The sequence below is a fragment of the Abramis brama genome (assembly GCF_963993115.1).
Source record: "Abramis brama genome assembly, chromosome: 21".
Taxonomy (NCBI): Eukaryota; Metazoa; Chordata; class Actinopteri; order Cypriniformes; family Leuciscidae; genus Abramis; species Abramis brama.
The window spans coordinates 24,287,886-24,307,874 of record NC_139983.1 but is presented as its reverse complement, the minus strand read 5'-3'; the positions used below and the strand labels follow the sequence as shown (position 1 = coordinate 24,307,874).

General features: G+C 36.3%; 1 protein-coding gene across 1 annotated transcript in view; it reads left to right on the top strand.

Moving 5' to 3' along the window:
• Positions 1-794: 794 nt before the first annotated feature.
• Positions 795-19,989, top strand: part of ltk (leukocyte receptor tyrosine kinase) — a 53,637-nt gene continuing 34,442 nt past the window's right edge. The window contains exons 1-4 of the mRNA XM_084097030.1: positions 795-978; positions 14,869-14,961; positions 18,702-18,851; positions 19,049-19,274. Of these exons, the coding sequence (XP_083953156.1) occupies positions 924-978; positions 14,869-14,961; positions 18,702-18,851; positions 19,049-19,274 (524 nt within the window). The 5' untranslated portion in view covers positions 795-923. The remainder of the gene's footprint in view (positions 979-14,868; positions 14,962-18,701; positions 18,852-19,048; positions 19,275-19,989) is intronic.

Below are 19,989 nucleotides of genomic sequence, written 5' to 3'. Positions count from 1 at the left end.
TTTTAGTAATGTTTATCTTCTTCTTATTATTATTAGTAGAAGTAGTCTAACTAACTAAGCTAATATGCCAATTACATGACGCAGCTTGTCATGTGTCAACATGACTGAGCTCATGTATGTACCTATATGTTAAATGATTATGCTTTTTTTCTAGAATACTGATGTAGGCCTAGCCTATAGACCTTATGCGCCAGAGAAACGAGGGCGCCGCCATCTTTAGAATATTGTCTTTTAACTTCCGTTTTGCGGTCGCTCTGTATATTTCTATAGTGCTGCTGTCCAGGAGTAATTAGCTTTTGAAGTGGATTTACTTAATGTAAAGTTAACGAAAGTTATCATGAGGACTGTAATGTTTAAAGCAGATGACTTAACTAATGTCAGTCGACCGGGAAAATCACTGTGAAAAAACAGACCGGAAGTCAAAAGACAACGAGCGCAGCGCTGAAAAGGGGCGGGGCTACATAAGGTCTAGCCTACTGCAGGTGAATGTACATAATTGCATACACTGTAATTAAATCCCAGTTAATTAATTTCTTAATATGGAAAACATAACTTGTACAATGTGTAATTTGTGTTAAAAAAAATAGGTGCGCCTTTAACCCAAGGGAGCATATGAGACGACTGACCTTCCGTGACTAACCAGCATTAGGTTTTAGTAGCAGGAGAGAGAGAGAGAGAGAGAGAGAGAGAGAGAGAGAGAGAGAGAGAGAGAGAGAGAGAGGCGCTACAGCAGCAGCATCAGCATCATAATGAATCACAGCAGCTTAAGGCACGAGAAGCAGGAGCCGCGAGACTGAATTGGATAGTTTCGGAAAGGCGCTTTATCTGTTATTATTGAGCTTTTTCCCGCGCCAGGAATAAAATTGAGCGGAGATTAGGCTAACAGTAGCCTACTTTATCTCCAGGATCCTTTTTAAGGAGCCATGGATTATTTTACTCGACAAACTTTCTTAAAACTAGCTTTTTTCATCTTTACAGGTGAGTGTTTTGCTATTTAAATTTGACCTGCAGGTTTCTGGCGATGTTAAACATGTCCAGACGCTTCGATAGATAGAAATGCATGTATAATTTGATGGTTTTAAATGAAATCCACTTGATCGCAGGGGATACAGAATCATGAAACCGCTAATCAAGTGGCAAACACAAGTGATTTTTCATTTCCACACAATGATTTTTAAGGACGACATGATATGTTCTTTCTAAATGGCGCAGTTCAGCTACACTTTGAAATTAAGTTAATTTATTCCGAGCCATAAAACCTTTTGACTTCTCAGAATATGCTGGCCAAATTTGTGGTGTCATAGTAATTAAATAAAGTACCCTAAGATTTAGAGTCCTCCAGGGAAGAAATGATGAGGAGATTCAGCTGTTTTTGTTGAGTTAAAGACAAATTCTATAGCTGTACTGTTGCTTTGAACTTTTATGGGATAAGTTGTCACAATATAACCTGTCATTAATAAGCCTTTATAGGCATTTAAACAGTGAAAAAATTCACAAAATATCTAATGAAACAAAGGAAAGAAAAATATTATTGTGGCCAATATTTAAAAAAAAAACAAAACATTTGTGGTCAACATTTAAAACACAACAACTTTCCCAATCGTACGTTTATAAAAAAATAAAAAAATAAAAAAAACTAAGAGAACAAAATCTACATTCATTATTAACTGCAGTTGACTCTTGTCTGAATGTATGTCAGTGTGTTTTTATTGTGTTTACTTATTCAGCCAATAAAGCAAAAACAAATATTGAGTTTGGAAGACACGATTCACAAAAAAATTATTCCAATTCAGGAGGGTTTTGCATATGCTAATCTGCCTATGGGTGTGATATTTAATCTAATCCTGCTCATTAGAACCTCATCTGTCCTGCTCAGTCAAAATGTCCTCATCAGCATCACAGATTATCAACTCATGTTTATTTTGCCTCAGGCAGGAGTATGGCAAGAGAATTTATGATTAATGTAATGAGTTTGTGAGGTCCGTTTTTATGTAATAGCAAACAGATTTCACCTCTAATTAGCAATCTGGGAAGAGTGGTCCACATAAGCAGTTTTGGTTCATGTTTGGACAGTACGCCATTTCTCTGTAGTGTTCAGCAATTTAGCTTTCAATACTGTATATACATTATCTGTCTAACATATGTATTAATGCATTTATTTTTGTTTCTTTATTAATATATTTTTGGCACGCACACAGACTATCAGTTAATTCTGCCGTCCTTTGTTGTGCTGAGCTTTTAGCAAGATTGAATGCACAGATGTCGGAATGAGGAAAAACTGAAACCCATTTTCAAGTAACTCAAGGCACGTACAATATGCCTCTAGCTTTTAACATTCTCCTTTTTCTCTAGTGGTTTTCGCTATTCTGTTTTCAGTTTCCATCCATTTATGTTTCTTTCCAAGCCAAATTAAATAACTTCTGATTTACTCAGAAATGACCCAGAATACTAACAACTACTTACTAAAATGTTAGTATGCTTTTTTATGGACATTAAAAAAAGAATGACTTTATAATCAAAATGTCCATCCAGTATGATTATTTCATAAGCAAAAATAAAGGGAGGCAGACTGGTTAAAGCCAAAGCTATCATAAAACTAGCCAATCACATTACAGCTTGCCAGATCAAGCAATATGAAATATGCATTAGGCAGTCAGAGAGGACTGCGGTCGGTCTGTTGGCCTGCCGTCTCAAGCTGGGACTAGTAGAATGCTGGACTCCACCCCTCACATTACATGTTGACCTAGATGGCAAGGTGTTTTACCAGCACTTTAATTAAGGTATACAGTATAAAAATGTTTTTTATAAGGGCAAACTGTTGCTATACTATAGGGGACAGTTGGCCACCTATTTGAGTAGATGCAGCTGATTGCTAAAGTCATAGCATGAATCACATCCTTTAACAAAGGAGGCCAGAAATAACATGTTGAATCGGTCCATCACTGTTCAGGGAAACCAGTGGAGAAACCAGAGAAGATAACTCTTTCAGTCTTTGTTTTTTCCCCCAGAAAGTTTGAGTTAAACACAATTGCACACACAACGCTGTGAAAGAGAACTAGTGAGATGTATGAGAATTTCTTGAGATTAAAAACATGTCAGGCAGCAAAATTTTGCATTGGCTTAAGGAATCATCTAGCATGGAGTCTTTGGTGGAGTAGGGGTGTATGACGTAGTTTTTATGTAATTAGGCACAACGTTTATAGCACCAGGGAAACCGTGTTGGTGAGTTGGTCATTTTAGAAAAATTAGTTATAGCATCACCCTGATTCCTTCGACAAAAATACAATAGGATTTTTCCATTGGCTTTTGGATCATTAGAAAAAATAGGCTATGTGACCAACAAAATTGTATGATTCTTGCACATTTTATTCATCAATGAATACAACTTTTTTGAATTTTGAAGCCTAAATAATTGCTAGAAAAAAGTTAAACGTAGGCTATAAACAAATGACACCATGGTTGCATGACTTCAACAATACCACCATTAAGCTTCTGATAACTCTTTCAGGATTTGTTTTTTCCCCCCAGAAAGTTTGAGTTAAACACAATTAAACACACAATTATGAGAATTATTGAGTTTACCTGTTTAATGTCCCCGATAACCTCTGTAGTGCCATATAACTCGTTAGCATTTGCCTTTTTCAAGTCAAGTAAAAGTTAATATTATTATTTTTAAATCAGAAGGTGGTATTACTGATGTATTTTATGTTGTAGAATAAAATGTAAAAATAGATATTAAAAATAGATCTTATCTCAGGCATTTAAATCCATTGAAAAACCCATTGACGCTGGAACCAGTAATGTGCTAAAATGTTAACTCGTTTACAGGATTTGTCCTACAGAAATACGTCATCCCTGCAGCACTCTATAAACCTGGCATTGTGTACTATTATTGTTGGCTCTGTGACAAATTGCTGTTATGTTCCTCATTTGTTGGATAAAAGCATTGGCTAAAGGAAATAATGTAATTGTAAATGTTATTTAGTTCTTATTTAGATAACAATTTTGTCTTGTGTTTCTCATAAAATTCATTATAAGAAAATAAAAACAGACACAAATGAGACAGTTGTTGACAGGAGTGAGAATATTGAGCTATAAAAATGTAGGAGATTGAGTGTCTGGCTTTTGATTGCATACTTGACAAATCTGAGTATTGAATGAGACACTGTTGAGATCTCTAGAAGAAAAAAACGATGAGATTAATAGGTCCTTTTTCTCAGGAGCAAAATCTGAGAAGCAGGAGACTCTCCATTTGTCATTGCTGTTTAGGATGCTCAGCTGAGATGTTAAAGAGATCTCATTTGTGATTTTTCTTCCCTGTGTTTGAGATCTCCATGAATTTGTGCTAATGAAGAAGAGAAGCTCAGCCTTGTCATGTTTATCACATCAGTTTCTCACATTTTTTATGAGCAATTTCATCATTACTTTTTGCTGTTTGCTATTTGACATATGAGACTCTGCTGACAAACAAAAACCATAACAGTGACAATATACCCTAAGGTGACATCATGGTGACAGTATCATTTGTGAAATGCTCCAGCATACATAGCGTTTAATGTCTTTAGCACGGTTTCCGAGGAAACTGTTTTTCATTCTTCCTACACCTTCAATTACTGAAATTACAATATGTCGACTTTGACTTATATAGGATTTTAGATTGTCAATGTGAAGTGGGTGCTTGTACATATAAGTGGTGCTCAGCATGACTTTAGAAAGTGTGTTTGGTGAAATGGACTTCCTTTGCCAAGGTAGCTGCATGATCATCCAGTAATTACAGGTCTGAATCTCTAAACACAGATAAAAGTGTTTGCTGTTAGCATCAAACGTTAAAGAAGCACAGTTAGCGTGTTGTAATGTGCATCACTGCAACGTCACTTGCAAGCAGAGCATTTACTCGGCCTACATACACTGATAAAATCTAATGGTTCACAGTCACAGTTATTATAAGCTGTCAAAGATCACAATCATCTTTGGCTCATGTCCAAGTTGTGTTGATTGTCTGTTCATCTTTTGACCATTTGGAGACGAAAATAGTGCAAAATAATACAAATAGGTCTTTTTCTTTCTTGCATAACCTTCAGAAAATCTCAAGAGGACTTTTAGAAAACATCTAGAGGTTACACTAACTGTATATAAAATATAATGTATTATTTATTTTTATGTTTTATTTTCTATTAATTTTTATATTAATACAACATATAATGTATTTCTTTCATTTTTAGTCAGCTTTTTTCAACTCTGACTGTTATCAAAAATTAAATATACTGTTAAAAACCCTAATTTGAGCGTTTGTTATTTTCTAGCAATAAAAACGACAGTAGACTAAAATTTACGAAAGAATGCCTAAATTTATCTTACTTAGTCGGTATCTTGGGACCCCTTGGTAGTTGATAAACTTTTCCAGATTTTATGTTTTGTATAAATTTTTAAAATCTTTGTTAATTTTGCTATAATTTGTAACAGGGTTGAATGTTTGAGCTTAGCAAATTAATTCAGTACAACAGTGTTAAAATGTAAAACAATGGAATTGAATATGCAAATTAGTCCCCGCCTCCATTCAATCACACACGCTTGGATTACCTGTTCCATTCAGTAGTAAATGCTACACAATGGCAAGTGGAAATATTGGTTTAATTCAGCCATATACAGTGCTGGTCAGAATTATTTGCCCCCTTGGTAAATATGATCAAAGATTGCTGTAAAAAATAAATCTGTTATTTTTTTAAAACCGATCTCTTCTCAGGTGTTCTCCAAACTCATCAGGCATTATAGGAGAAGACCCAGAGCTGTTATCTTGGAAAAAGGAGGTTGCAAAAAGTATTTAATAAAAGGGGGCAAATAATTGTTCCCAATGTGTTTTGGAGAAAAACATTTATTTAATAATGTGTTGCTAATATTACACAAGCATTTTCCCGTTCGTCAGAAAGCTGCCTTCTAAAAATCAGCATCCTTAGAAAAAATGATAGGAAAAGCCCTGTCCCTGTGTTGATGGGATTGGCCACATATTTGTGACTGTAGGAGTTAGGGGCGGTTTCAAAGGTTTATTTTGTTCCCTCTTAATGTCTATCACACCTACTACATAATAATGAACCACTTTGATTTCAAAGCTGTTGTGTCCTGTGGAGCGGCAGACCAGATGGGCTTGTGTTTATAGACAACTCTTCCCTCTGATGCTGTCTGGCGACTGTTTTGACTTTGTCATGTGTTTGACATTTAGTTTGTGACATTCAGCGAGTCAATATTAAGTTGGTTTTAGAGACCTATGGCTCCCTAAGAGCAGAACTGAAATGTGGTTGTTGTTGCATCACTCCTGTCCTGTTCAAACGTGTCAAACACATCCTTCACACCACAAAGAACAGTAAATCCTTTTGTCTGGCTTGACCCAGACAGGGTAACCTTATATGATTAGTTGATGAATCACTGTATGTTTTTGACATCTGGCAGTATAGATTGTTATCAGCAGCTCAGATATGATCTGGTTAATGATTGAATGGTTATGAGGAACATTCTGTGTCAAGCGATATTTTATCTGATAAGGATTCCAAAAGTAATTAACGTGAATCTTTTCGAAGAGTTGTGAAAGGACTGCAGTTATACTAAATTATGTCAGAAGTAACACAAATGTCACAACGTGTATCATTTAATTAAACATAAAAATGACAAATAAATAAAAACATTTCAGAATAGATTTTTTATGGTTTCTAAAAAATATTAATGACAAAATATGGTCCAAAACAGCAGCCTAGATCATTTAGTTATGAATGAACCAATAATATATAAAAAAAAGAAATAATATTCAGTTATTTAGACCTGATGTTTAACATTTTAAATTGTTTTTGCAAGTCTCTGCTCACCAAGTCTGCATTTAAATTGAAATATTACTATACAATCTAAAATAACTGTTTTCTATTTTAATATTTTTTAAGTGTCATTTATTCCTGTGATAGCAAAGCTGATTTTTCAGCATCGTTACTCCAGTCTTTAGTGGCACACAATCCTTCAGAAATCTTTCTAACATGCTGATTTGGTGCTCAAGAAACATTTCTTATTATTATTATCAATGTTGAAAACAGTTGTGCTGCTTAAGATTTGTGTGGAAACCGTGAAACCGTTTTTTTTCTTTTGGAAAAAGAAGAATGTATAACTCATGCTTGAAATCACAATTGTCAAAACATCAATTGCTATCATGTTAGGCTACGTCTACATTAATCCGGATATACATTTGAAAATTGTGTTTTTGTTTCAAATCACTCTACACTACACTAGTGTTTTCCAGAAATTTCTCATCCACACTGTCACGTCAGAAAAAGCTAAATTCACCTCACTGCGCGTGCGTAAAACTTCATAAAAGCTCACTGAGATGATACAGACGGATCAGAAAGGTCTCACGCTATTCTTTTTAAAAGATCATTTTATTTACCAAAATATCTCACCATCGTCCGTCCAGGTCGCACTCAATCACTATTATATTATGTATGGTCTAAAACTCAACTGCCCTCATGTTTTGCCACAGGACAAAAGAATTGCAGGACTGTGAAATGAGGAGTGTAGAAAGTAACATTTCTTTAGCAACAGTGTGAAAGTGAATAGCACCTTTATACAATACTGCTACATCTGCCGGTACAATATACGTCACATGACTAAACATGTGTCATCGTTTTCGAATACCTCCGTTTTCACAGTCCACACTACAACGCAAAAACGCAGTTTTCAAATTTATCCCCTTGGGAGAGCGTTTTGAAAAAGCTCTGTTTTCGCAGGACAAAGACACCGTCTCAGGGTGGACGCAAGGATAAAACAGAGAGATAAAGATGTGTTTTCAAACTAAACCGTATTAGTGTGGACAAGGCCTTAATAACACACCATCTAGTATTAACGCCTTGCAAAAACAAACAATTGATGCAGTCAGAATAAAGTTTGAAGTGTTTAACTTTGATGGATCTTCCCTCATATACTGTATGGTAAGGAGTCTGTTCTGCAATGATCTGGCAACAAGACAAAAGCCTGAATGAAAACAGACTCTCTCCAAAGTGAAGGGACACAACTGCTCTCATGTGTGTAGTCCCGCTGTTTTTTTAATCTTCTGATTGATTTTAGTCCAAGCTGAGCTGGATCCCATGATAGACAGTGTGGCTTGAACTAAATTATTTTGAAAAACAAAATAAAAATGCATTAAATTAGTAAGCATCAATTTCAGATTCAATCAATAAATAATGTTATTTCTGTACAAAAGAATGCCTAAATTTATCCCACTTAAGAGGAAGCCATTTTGGGACCCTTGGTAGGGGATAAACTTTTCCATATTATATATTTTTTTGTATAAATTTAAAAATCTTTATTATTTTTTTGCTATATTTTGTAACAGAATTGAATGTTTGAGCTTAGATAATTCATTCAGTACTACAATGTAAAAAAAAAAAAATGGAATTGAATATGCAAATTAGTCCCCGCCTCCACTCAATCGCACCAGCTTGCATTACCTGTTACATTAAGTCACATTTGGCATTCAAACATTTTAGCTCTGTGTATAATCACACAGATATTGTGGTACATCAAGTAATGAAACTTTTTGTTCAACTATAAATACCAGCATCAATCGGATTTTGAGTTTTAAACCTAAAATCAATCAGATGGTTCTTAGTGTGTAAAATAATGCAAAATAATCCCATTATAGTTCAATTTGTATCTCTTCTACTCATCTAAATGGCATTACTCAACACCCTCACTGTCTTAAAGTTCTAGACAAACCCAAAATTATGCTCTGTGATCTTCACAAGTGCTACAATTAAGCTACATTTATGGTAAAAAAATATGTGCTGATAGCCTGGTTTTGTGTTGAATTAGTGGCTTGTGAACACAGAGACAGGCGGTTGTTGCTATAGCTGTAAATGAGTGACCCATGAAAACTTTCATTAATAACTTACATATGTCTCTTCTGCAGGGTTTTTGTTTATGAGCTTCCTCATAAACACAAATTTGCTCATTTGCTCAAACTATTGCAGTCATAGTCTTGGTAGGAATGCACAGAAAAGTACTGCAAGCTGTTTTTTTTTTATTTCTTAACAGCTGTTAAACATAATATTCAGCAATGGTGTTCAAATGCAAGAAGAATTGCATAGAAATACCCTAGTTTTATTAAGGATGACACAAGCTGATTTACAAAACCCAAGTGACCGATTTGGAATGCTTATAGACAGCATTCACGGCGACTCAATTGATTTAAATTAATCTGATGTTAGCATGTCGCTAAGCTAACAACAGTGGTTACTTTACAATAAAAACACTGCAAGTTTCATACCTCAAATCAAACTCTTCAGTTTAAAGGGTTAGTTCACCCAAAAATTAAAAATTCATTTATTCACCATCATGTCGTTCCAAACCCATACGACTTCTGTTCATCTGGAACACAAATGAAGATATTTTTAATAAAATCTGAGCGATTTCTTTCCCTCCATTGACAGTCTAAAGTTTGTTGTTTTGCTCATAACTGGAGTCCCTAATCATGCAGATTTTGGCTACATGCTCTGAGTAGTACTGTACAGTAAGAAAGTTATTTCCCATTCCCTGGGAAAAGATCATTTCTTAGAATTATTAAACAATTAACACTCACTGTTTGTTGGACAAACAGGTTAATTGATTGTAATATTAATTCTGCTACATCTCTCTATAAATTACAGAAACGTCTGTCTGTCTGTGTGTCTGTCTGTCTGTCTGTGTGTGTGTGTGTATGTCTGTTACTCGCATATCTCTCGAACCGTTAGTCCGATGGATTTCAAACTCGACAGGTGTCTCGCTATGGGCACAAGTAAGTATAGTGCCAAGTTTGACGTTGTTTGGATGAGAAATGCAAAAGATATCGTTAAATATATCATTTTTAAAAGGTTGTGGTTTAAAAATAAACATTCTGACATAAACACATAAACACTCTACACTGTGTCAGCTACACTGTTTACTTCTGAATATTATAGTTTGGTTCCAGAACGTGATAAATCCATTTTGATTAATTTGAGTAAAAATGTGTTTTCTTTACCAAGAAAGTGGCAAATTGAAAACCACTATTTTCTGTTTCAAACTTTCACATAGCATCTTTAGGTTATAATAACATAAAAAATTCAAATCCAGATTTTGATTTTCAAAGATTTATTATAAAAACGGATTATTTTCCCCCAAAAATGCAATAAATTCATGACACTTTTTTTTCCAAAATGCAATTAATCCATTGAATCAATATAAAAGTATTTTTTTTATCATATTGAAACTGTTGAAATCAGCCATCGCTAAGAAATATCTCCTGAACTTTTTTGACGGCGATCAGCTCACAAAAACTGATTTTGCACGAGCACTTTGCACTGCTCCCTGAATCAACGCGCTTATTCATTTGTAGATGTAAACTGAATCTATAAGTCAGCCATGCTGTTTACTTCTGAATATTATATTTCGTTCTGGTGCGCTTAACATTATCGCTACTGTGTAAATGCTATTCACCAACTAAACATATCCTTTTCAATGCGTTCACAGTCTCTTTCACGGGCATCATTTGTAGTTGCCTATGCACAAACTGTTTGCTCAAGCATAGCGTTTTCTCGGAGTTCACGTTGTGCTTTCTACCATGCACAAATAAAATTGTCACTGAACTTTTGCTGTGTAATTGTAACAATGTGCACTCAAACACACCAAACCAACAATTACTAAAACACACTTAAAAAATGATTTTGCACGGGCATTTTGCACTAGTTAAGTTAATTCTATTAACTGATCCAACTATTTATAACCAATTATAACTAGTTATAATTAATTAATAATATTTTCCTTGAGCTAATTTGCTACAAACATGTCTGAGCAATTGAACAAAAAATCGTTTCACAATTGACTCTTTTTTTTATTATTATTCTCAGTTTGCTGTCGGTTTTTCGAAATAATAATTTTATCACTTAAAACTCATTTTTGATCACCAAAATTACATATTTAAACGTTTTTTCCTTGTTTTTTTTTTTTCATGCCTTAAAATAGTTTGAATGTAACTCTACATCCTTGCCTCATTTAGTATATGCGGTTCTATGAATATGCAAATTAGCCCCGCCTACACTCACTCACACGTTGACATGATTGGTTACAAGGTAATTTGTGACGTCAGAAACACCAGTGATTTCAAATCACGTTTTTGAGACTCTTTGGTTCACTGCAGTTTTAAAGAGAAAATACTCAACATCAACAATGCTGTTGAATTTGCACATGGTTTGTCTTAAAGCATATTAAAAACACCACATAGACATCAGATATTAGCCTCCGGTTTCACAGACAAGGCTTAAGCCTAGTCCCAGACTAAAATGCATGTTTGATCTGTTTTAACTAAAAGCACCTTGCACTTGCAATGCACTATATCTTAAAATAATGACAATGACAAAAACAAAAACATTGTTTTGTCTCAAGATGCACACGAGTAATGTTAGGACTTAGATGTCCTAATTAAAATAAGGCCTAATCCTGGCTTAATCTAAGCCCTGTCTGTGAAACCAGGCCTAGGTGTGAGGATTGCCAATGTGCCTCAGCTCAAATGGAGAGTATTAAAGGGTTAGTTCACCCAAAAATGAAAATTCTGTCAGTAATTACTCACCCTGATGTTGTTACAACCCAGTAAGACTGTGAGCTGGCTCACTCCTTCATAGGCTGCTAGGTAATCGATATCTGCCATCCCAGAAAAGTTAGTAAAGACCTCGTTGAAATAGTCCTAGTGATTACTCAACCTTAAGTTTATCAAGCAACGAGAATACTTTTTGTGCGCAAAACCCCCCAAAATAATGACTTTATTCAATTATTCATTTTCTTCTGTGTGGGCCTCTGAGTGCGTTCACGTAGTGTAACTGTGCAGCGCTTCTGGATTGTATGTCAGAACGTGGACTCACTATTGGCCAGCATCACACGCATCACACACATGACCAGCATCGGCCAATAGTGAGCCTACGTTCTGACGTACAACCCAGAAGCGCTGCGCTGTTACACTACGTGACTATGTAATTACTGACAGAATTTTCATTTTGGGGTGAACTAACCCTTTAAGATTTGACATTATCCTCTCAGAGAAAGAAAGAGAAGGATGAAGCTCGGATGAACTTGGGCACTCTTTCAGCAGATGAATCAGCTGAGCACGCTGTGCTGTGTATCATGTCGGTGAGGAGTGACAGTTCTTCTCTGAGAGTGTGCGCTTAACGAAGCCCAGCTGTCACATGTTCCTGTTTGGCCCTAAATTGGGCGGAACAGGTAGGCCAGATGCCATGCTTCACCAATTGGATACAAATCAGAGGACTGTCACACATGCAAATCGAACAGAGAGTGCTCTCTTGGCAGAGCGAAAGGATGCTGAAGGATGGACCCCCCCCAGATTAAAGCGGGTTAACTTGAGGTTACAACTAAGAAATCTTGTGCCATTATACAGTATAGAAGTGCACATGAGAGATTATTTAGTCTGTAGATTTCCATATAATGGCACAAGATTTCTTAGTTTTAACCATCACTTCGAAATCAACATGGTTCATATGGCTTATTGGCTCCTCATGTGTAGATATTAATTATTTCATATTTCAATAAATCAGCTAACTGCATGGAACTTAATCTTACAGAGCCAGACTTTTGATTATCAGTGTAGCCCAAGCATCAGCATAAGTCTGGTCCATGTTGTATCTTAGTCTGGCAAAAAACTCAAACTTCCAGAATCATATTTCTGTCTATCCTAAGGAACATAACAAAATCACCTTATACACTGATTTGATATTTTTGTGGTGTATGCTATCTTATAAAATTGGTGAATTTTATATATTGGTGTATCAAATATTGGTGAAATGCCTATAATAGTGTTCTATTGTGAAAACTTGCATGTACTTGCAGTCTAACAGCATTCCCCACTATCGATGTTCAGTAAACTAGGCCCAGGCAATGGTCGAAATGTTCCGTACTTTTTTTTTTGCAGTCAAGACTTATAGTGTCTATACAGAAATTGATATTCACTGGACTGGAGTAAACAGTTGTGTACAGTTGTGCTTGAATTAAACACTAAAGTCTTCCAAAGAATCAGTGTCACTAACAGGGCAGAAATTTGCAAATCCAGCAATATTTCTTTATTGGATGTGCTCATTGTAGCAGAACAAAACGTTGTTGTTTTTTTTTTTGTTTTTTTTTGCAGTACTAATAGAAACATCTGCACTTACACAGCCTAACTAATCTAATCTTTTTAGACTAATTATAATATAATAAATAATATGAGTTTTAAGTTTTAGGAGACTTTTGGATTTAGACTTTAAACAGCCTGTGCTTACTTTCTTTAAACATATTTGATGTACATATTTATACATATTTTTAACTTATTTATATGATGGTGTGCATCTGGTTAATACAGACCCTTTTTTTGTGCAAGATCTTTGATGCCAGTGTCATGTACTGGAAATAGGATGTTAGTTTGTGGTTAAATATATGAGGCTTGAAATTTCGCTAACTTGCCCATTAATGATCCATCTTGCCAGCTGCAGTCTGTATATTTAGCCAGTAAATCACATGATTTTGTCACATGACAATTTCCCCATTGGCTATATTGTTGTGATTGAGCTTTTGTCAGTCTTGACCTTTTAACCAATTGAGTCTTTACATAGATGTGGTCTCAGTCCCCTTTGTTGATAAAATTTGCCTTGTTGGTTTATTTTAAGTTTAAATTTCCATACTTGAATCAATTAGATGAAAAGAAAACCATTGTATCAATCATGTCATTTATTATAACATCATGTGTTTGATTTGGCATGGTACTTTTTTGTACAGTGTTTTGCTCTTGTGCAGAATATGTACCATGACCAGTGAATGGTCAAGGAATTTATTTTTGAAGGAATCACTTGCCATTTTATTGGTTTTAGAAATATTTTTTTCATATGCTCCAAAAAGTATGTTTACGGCATTTAAATTTCTCAGGGTTTGCTAACAACATGTTAATGTGTCATATGAATCACCCTGCATTCAAAAGATTCACGGATATTTCTGTAATGGCTTTTAAAAGGGTATGACAAACTGATTGTTGTACAGCGTTTGTTTCGCGAACCTCGACATAATAATTGTTATCTGAACCTTAGTTACTGATATGTTTGTTCTAAATCCTGCTTCATGCCTTCCCATCTTCATTAGCATTCTGTCAGAAGCTTTTCCTGTTAACTCAAAACAGTTGACACCATTGAAATCAAGGGAATATTTTATTGGAAGGAGAGGGTCATTTTAAGCCCCGTCAAACAGATGTGGTTTAGGTCCATGAACAGTGTACATCAGCGATTGTGTAACACCCTAAGTGTAGGTCATAACTGGCAAAGCATATTCATTACTGAGCTGATTTTGGCACACTATAATGAGCTATTGCTATGATAATGAACTTTCATCAAATGCTTTTGTTTTAATAATGGATCAGACTGAGTTTGTCCTTTATTTCTTTAACTTTGTTATGGCAACCTCACTTAGTGTCTAGATTTTAAAATAAAATAAACGGCTTGTGCTAAAATGCTTAAAAGAAAATGCTGGCCATCATACGAAAGGTTTTTGAAACAGCACTGTTGTTTTAGAAAGGCAAACTTCAGATCACTGAAGTAAAACTGTGTTTCAACAAAGTCCTATGGTAAACAAGAAATTGTATATATTTTTTACATAAGTATAGTCGTGGGTGCTGATAAATGAATGTTAGCTGATAAAATAAGTGTTTGCTGACTGGTAAAACGCTCAGCACCATGCCCAGCTGTTTTGAATAAATGCTTCATTGATAAAAGACAAGAACTATGCATAACTTTGGCAAAACAAGGACTTCCTCTGATATTGTGTTTGACCTTTTTTCTTCTTGTCTTTCCTCAGTTGTCAGGAGCAGTTGTGCTCTGTTGGAAAGAGCAGTAGAAGATCCAGTGCATCCAAATCCTCTCGACTACAGTCCAGTTGAACACATTGAACGTAAAGCTGATTATTTATTTGCTCCCTTTTCCTTCATCAGTTGTTTTGCAGTTGTTTTCTTCCTTTTTGTTTCACTAAATGTTCCTAAATGGAGTTTGTCATTGCAGTCACCACATTCAGCTGAGAAGAAACATTGATCTGGTTAAGTATTCCACCCGCTCAGGGCATTTCTCAGTGAGATGTTTCAGTCGAATGTCAGAGCGGCTTTGTGGTTTCTTTGTGGTCTTTCTTCATCAATAGCCTTACATGATTCCAAAGACAACTTGTCTGTGTCTTTCCACTGGAATGCCTGATGACAAACCGAAAGCCCTCAAGATATTCCTTCTCTAGTCCAAACTGACATACCCTTGCCTTAATTCTTTAATTTTATTCTTTAATAGTTTTGCATTTTTGGATGTATTTTAATGGAACAGGGAGTAAAAAAACAGTGTAATTTCATTTTTCTTGAGGGCATTCCAGCAATTTCTTCCCTAATCTGTTTACAACCAAGGCCACTTTTTCTTAACCCTTTTAATTACTGACAGATAATATTTGAAAGGTTAGTTGTAGGGGATTCTGTGTATATACTTTGTGTGTCTGTAGTTACGCTTTAGTTTAGTGTCCAGTTCTCACTATTAACTATGACTTTAGGTATTGGGTAGGTATTTAGGTATTACATATATATATAAATCAACATTTTATAATGATTTCTGGAGGACTGCTGAAAATGCAGTCTATATTTTAGTCTAAATTTTACAGAAAGTTAAAGGAACACTCCACCGTTTTTTGAAATAGGGCTTATTCACCTTCTTTCCCACATTTAGATAGGTGGGCAAATGCATTTTTGTCTCAGTGCATGCATTGTTTTAGTTTGACAGGGTCGGTGCTAGCTTAGCTTAGCATAATGAATGGAATCCTTTATTGCCAGCTAGCATGTCCTGAGTAAAAGTGATATAAAAAATAAAAAAAACCCCCACCTAATTACTTCTTGTGGCCTGCGTATTCACAACAAGTACAAATAGCGATGCAGATTAACACTAGGCGATTTCCTAGGCAGATATTGACTTGGGACTATATGGCAGAGATATCACGCCCAAGTAGCAGTGCTTCGCCTGTGCTTCCCCCTAATATAGTCCTTAATATATAAGTCAATATCTGCCTAGGAAATCGCCTAGTGTTAATCTGCATCGCTATTTGTACTTATTGTGAATACGCAGGCCACAAGAAGTAATTAGGTTTTTTTTTTTTTTTTTTATATCACTTTTACTCAGGACATGCTAGCTGGCAACAAAGGATTCCATTCATTATGCTAAGCTAAGCTAGCACCGACCCTGTCAAACTAAAACAATGCATGCACTGAGACAAAAATGCATTTGCCCACCTATCTAAATGTAGGAAAGAAGGTGAATAAGCCCTATTTCAAAAAATGGTGGAGTGTTCCTTTAATAGGAAATCAGGACAAACTTTCTGTATAATTTTATTTATTTAATATTTGTTAATATTAATATTACTAATATTTATCTAAATACTGTATAAGAGCACAATGCAGCTAAATAAAAAAAAAATCCCTGCAAATTAATTTTATGTAGGATTTGCATCACTTTGCAATTGCTGTGTTAAAATGTTTTGTGTTTCCATATAGTTGTCATATTCTGAGTTTGTTTTATTCATGTTTGTTTTCTGTTTGATTTAGTTTTCCTCCTTTGTTCTAGTTTGTTGTCATTATCTGTTGCTATGGTTACTCATTGTTTTAGTTCTCAGTTCAGGTGTTTCTCATTTGATTACCCTTGTTTGCCAGCTCTGTTTATTCCTGCAGTTTCAGTTCTCTCATTGTCTGGTGTTAGTTAAGGATAGTCAAAGATAGTTGCAGATAGATGCATTTCAGTGTGTTAAGTTGTTGTGTTATTGCATTTCCCCTGTGACTATTTGGATCATCTTTTCACACTCCATCAAAACAGTCAGCCTCTGGAGCAGTATGTAGAGAAATTCCTACAATGTTACCATCTGGTGAGCTGGAGCGCTCATATGCTCAAGGCCTGTTTTCGGGAGGATTCTTTCTCAGTTTCTTCCTTCCGGTAAATGTGGTATTTCCTTGGTTGATTATATTAACTATGTCCTCTGGTTGAATGGTTCAGATTTTGTTATTGAGGAAATATATGAGGACAACACATTTTGTCATCCAATCCCATCCCAAAAACGTTTGAGCACTCCTGCTCACTCCATGCCTGTCCACGAGCCCTCCACGGACCTTATCGTTTCTTCTCCCAAATCCGCTTTAGAGAGTGAACTTCCCAAGTCCATTCCAGTTAATGAAATTCCAGAAACCATTCCAGAGGGTAGAATCCCTGGGCCCGTTCCAGTGAGTGAAATTCCAGAGCCCGTTCCAGTGAGTGTCGTCCTGTCTGCCCTGGCGTGACCTAAAAGGTGGTCCTTTCCATGTATGTTGCAGCTATATGTGTGTCTGGGCCACACACACATCCCTCCAGTATTCTGGTCAGGAGCCTGCTCACCCCCCAGAGCTCAGCCAGGAGCCCACTCAATCTTCAGAGCCCAGCTCTGTGTTCGCAGCGCAGTTGGATCCAGCAATCACTTAGTCAGATATAACATCTGCTCCGGTATTGACGGCAGTTGCTATTATGTGTGTTTGGGCAGCACACATGCCCGTATTTTCCGCCAAGAAAATTTTGGCGGGATGGGGTAGGATGGCTATCCCCTCAGGGCCACTGAGGCCGTTCTGATCATCAGTGTTCCTAACCCCTTCATCACTGCCACAAAGGCCATTCCATGTCCCCTCATCACAACCACAGGGACCACCCCTGTATTATCGGTTCCTCCCAAGCTCCCTGACCTACAGTACCAGCACCTCCCTGGCTCCCTGTATTATCGGTTCCTCCCAAGCTCCCTGACCTACAGTACCAGCACCTCCCTGGCTCCCTGTATTATCGGTTCCTCCCAAGTTCCCTGAACTACCAGAACCTCCCTGGCTCCCTGTATTATCTGTTCCTCCCAAGCTCCCTGAACTACCAGAACCTCCCTGGTTCCCTGTATTGTTGGTGCCATCCTGGAGACTCACTAGTCTACCTGTATCACCCTGGTCGCCTGTCTATCACCTGCCACAACTCCAGGACACCTGCCCTTTCCCTGGTTGGACACTTTTCCTTTGTTTTTGGCACGGGGTCGCACCTTCTGTTCTAGTTTGTTGTCATTGCTTCTTAGTTTATTGGTTCTGTTTGTTCAGTTCCCTTCATGTTCTGTTGCTATAGTTACTCGTTGATTTAGTACTCAGTTCAGCAGGTGTTCCTCATTTGATTACCCTTGTTTGCTAGCTCTTTTTAATCCTGTAGTTTCAGTTCTCTCATTGTCTGGTGTTTGTCGAAGATAATCACATTTCATTGTGTTAAGTTGTTGTGTTATTGCATTTCCCCTGTGACTACTTGGATCTTAGTTTGTGGATTAAAGTTAACCCTCTTTGGACTCTAGTTTCCTGTGCCTTTGTGTGAGTGTTCAACACAGCAGCGCCAGACAATAGTCTTATTCTGTGTTTATTACTCGACATTTGGCCAGATCTGCCTGCGTGTTGCTGATATATATGTTATTCTAACTTCAGTTCCACATACCCAGACATATTAATCTTTTCTCTATTTTGATTAGTATTTCTATTGCAGCTGATCCTGAATTTGTTTAAGTCATTATTTTGCCACCGACGTGTGAGTTGTGACGTCCCTTTTATCCTCTGATAGTGTTACTTCATCCTTCTGCAGTTTCCTTCTGTGATTTTGAATCTCCATGTTCTTGGACGTTATCCAATCACAGCACTGGAGGGGACTGGTATGTTACATCACCACAGCAACACAGATCCAACAAATGGGGCGTCCAACCAATCAAAGATTATTCCACTGGGAAATCTGAAGGTATCAATTATAACTTCCAATCATTATATTTTAACACTCAATTCAGAACAAACAATGACTGGCGGACCCCATGCAGGAGCTCTGAATGAAGGCATATATTTTGCATAAAACGTTTACAGCTACATTTTTACATTTTAATGAATCAATTGTCTGTATAATCATTGGCAGTCTAGTAAGAGTTTCCTGTCTTTCAACAGGTCATTTTCTGTTACTGAAGCCCACCTCAACTCATTTTGCTGCTGGCAGATGTAGTTTCCACATGACCAGTCCTGTAGTGCTCAGCAGTGGGCCACTATGTCATCTTCGTCTCGCTCGTTTCCAACCAGAACCATTCACAGGAAACGTATCTGCCTTTGTGAAGCACACTGACAACTCCGTCATCAAACCAATAGCCCTTACAGTCAAGGAACAAGGAACTGGCAGGTGAGATACAGCTTCATTTTTCTATTTTAATATATTTTAAGATGTAATTTATTCCTTAAGGCAAAGCTGAACTTTCAGCATCATTACTCTAGTCTGTCCCATGATCCTTCAGAAATCATTTTAATATGCTGACTTGCTGCTTAAGGAACGTTTCTTATTATCAATGTTTAAAACAGTTGTGCTGTCCTGGTCTGTATTTTTGTGGAATTTTTTTCCCAAGAAGTTTAGTACAGAATTTATTTAAAACAGAATTCTTTTGTAACATTATAAATGTATTTTCTGTCACATCAATTCAATGCATCCTTTCTGAATATTAATTTCTTTCAAAACAAAAACTCTGATCGTGTGTGTGTGTGATACAACAATATCTAAATGTCATGGTGATGTCGTGATGGATATATGATTGACAGATCATACAATGAGAACTGACATTTTGCAGAGCCACTTCTGTAAGTAAATTAAAAAGCAATGACATATGCGCTTTATTTACACAAAGAATAGTATAAAGCAGCATTCTGTACCCATAAGAAACGAAGGCTAACCAAAATACTTTTTGTTATGGAGATGTAGTTGGTATTGATTTTCTTATGCTGGGCACATCACGAACAAGATGGATGAAAGCATTTTGTTTCTAAAACTAGGACCTGATGTTTCTTTTGGCATAATTGGTTCCGACAGAAAGCTAGGAATAGATGGTGATGCAATGCAATTTGGC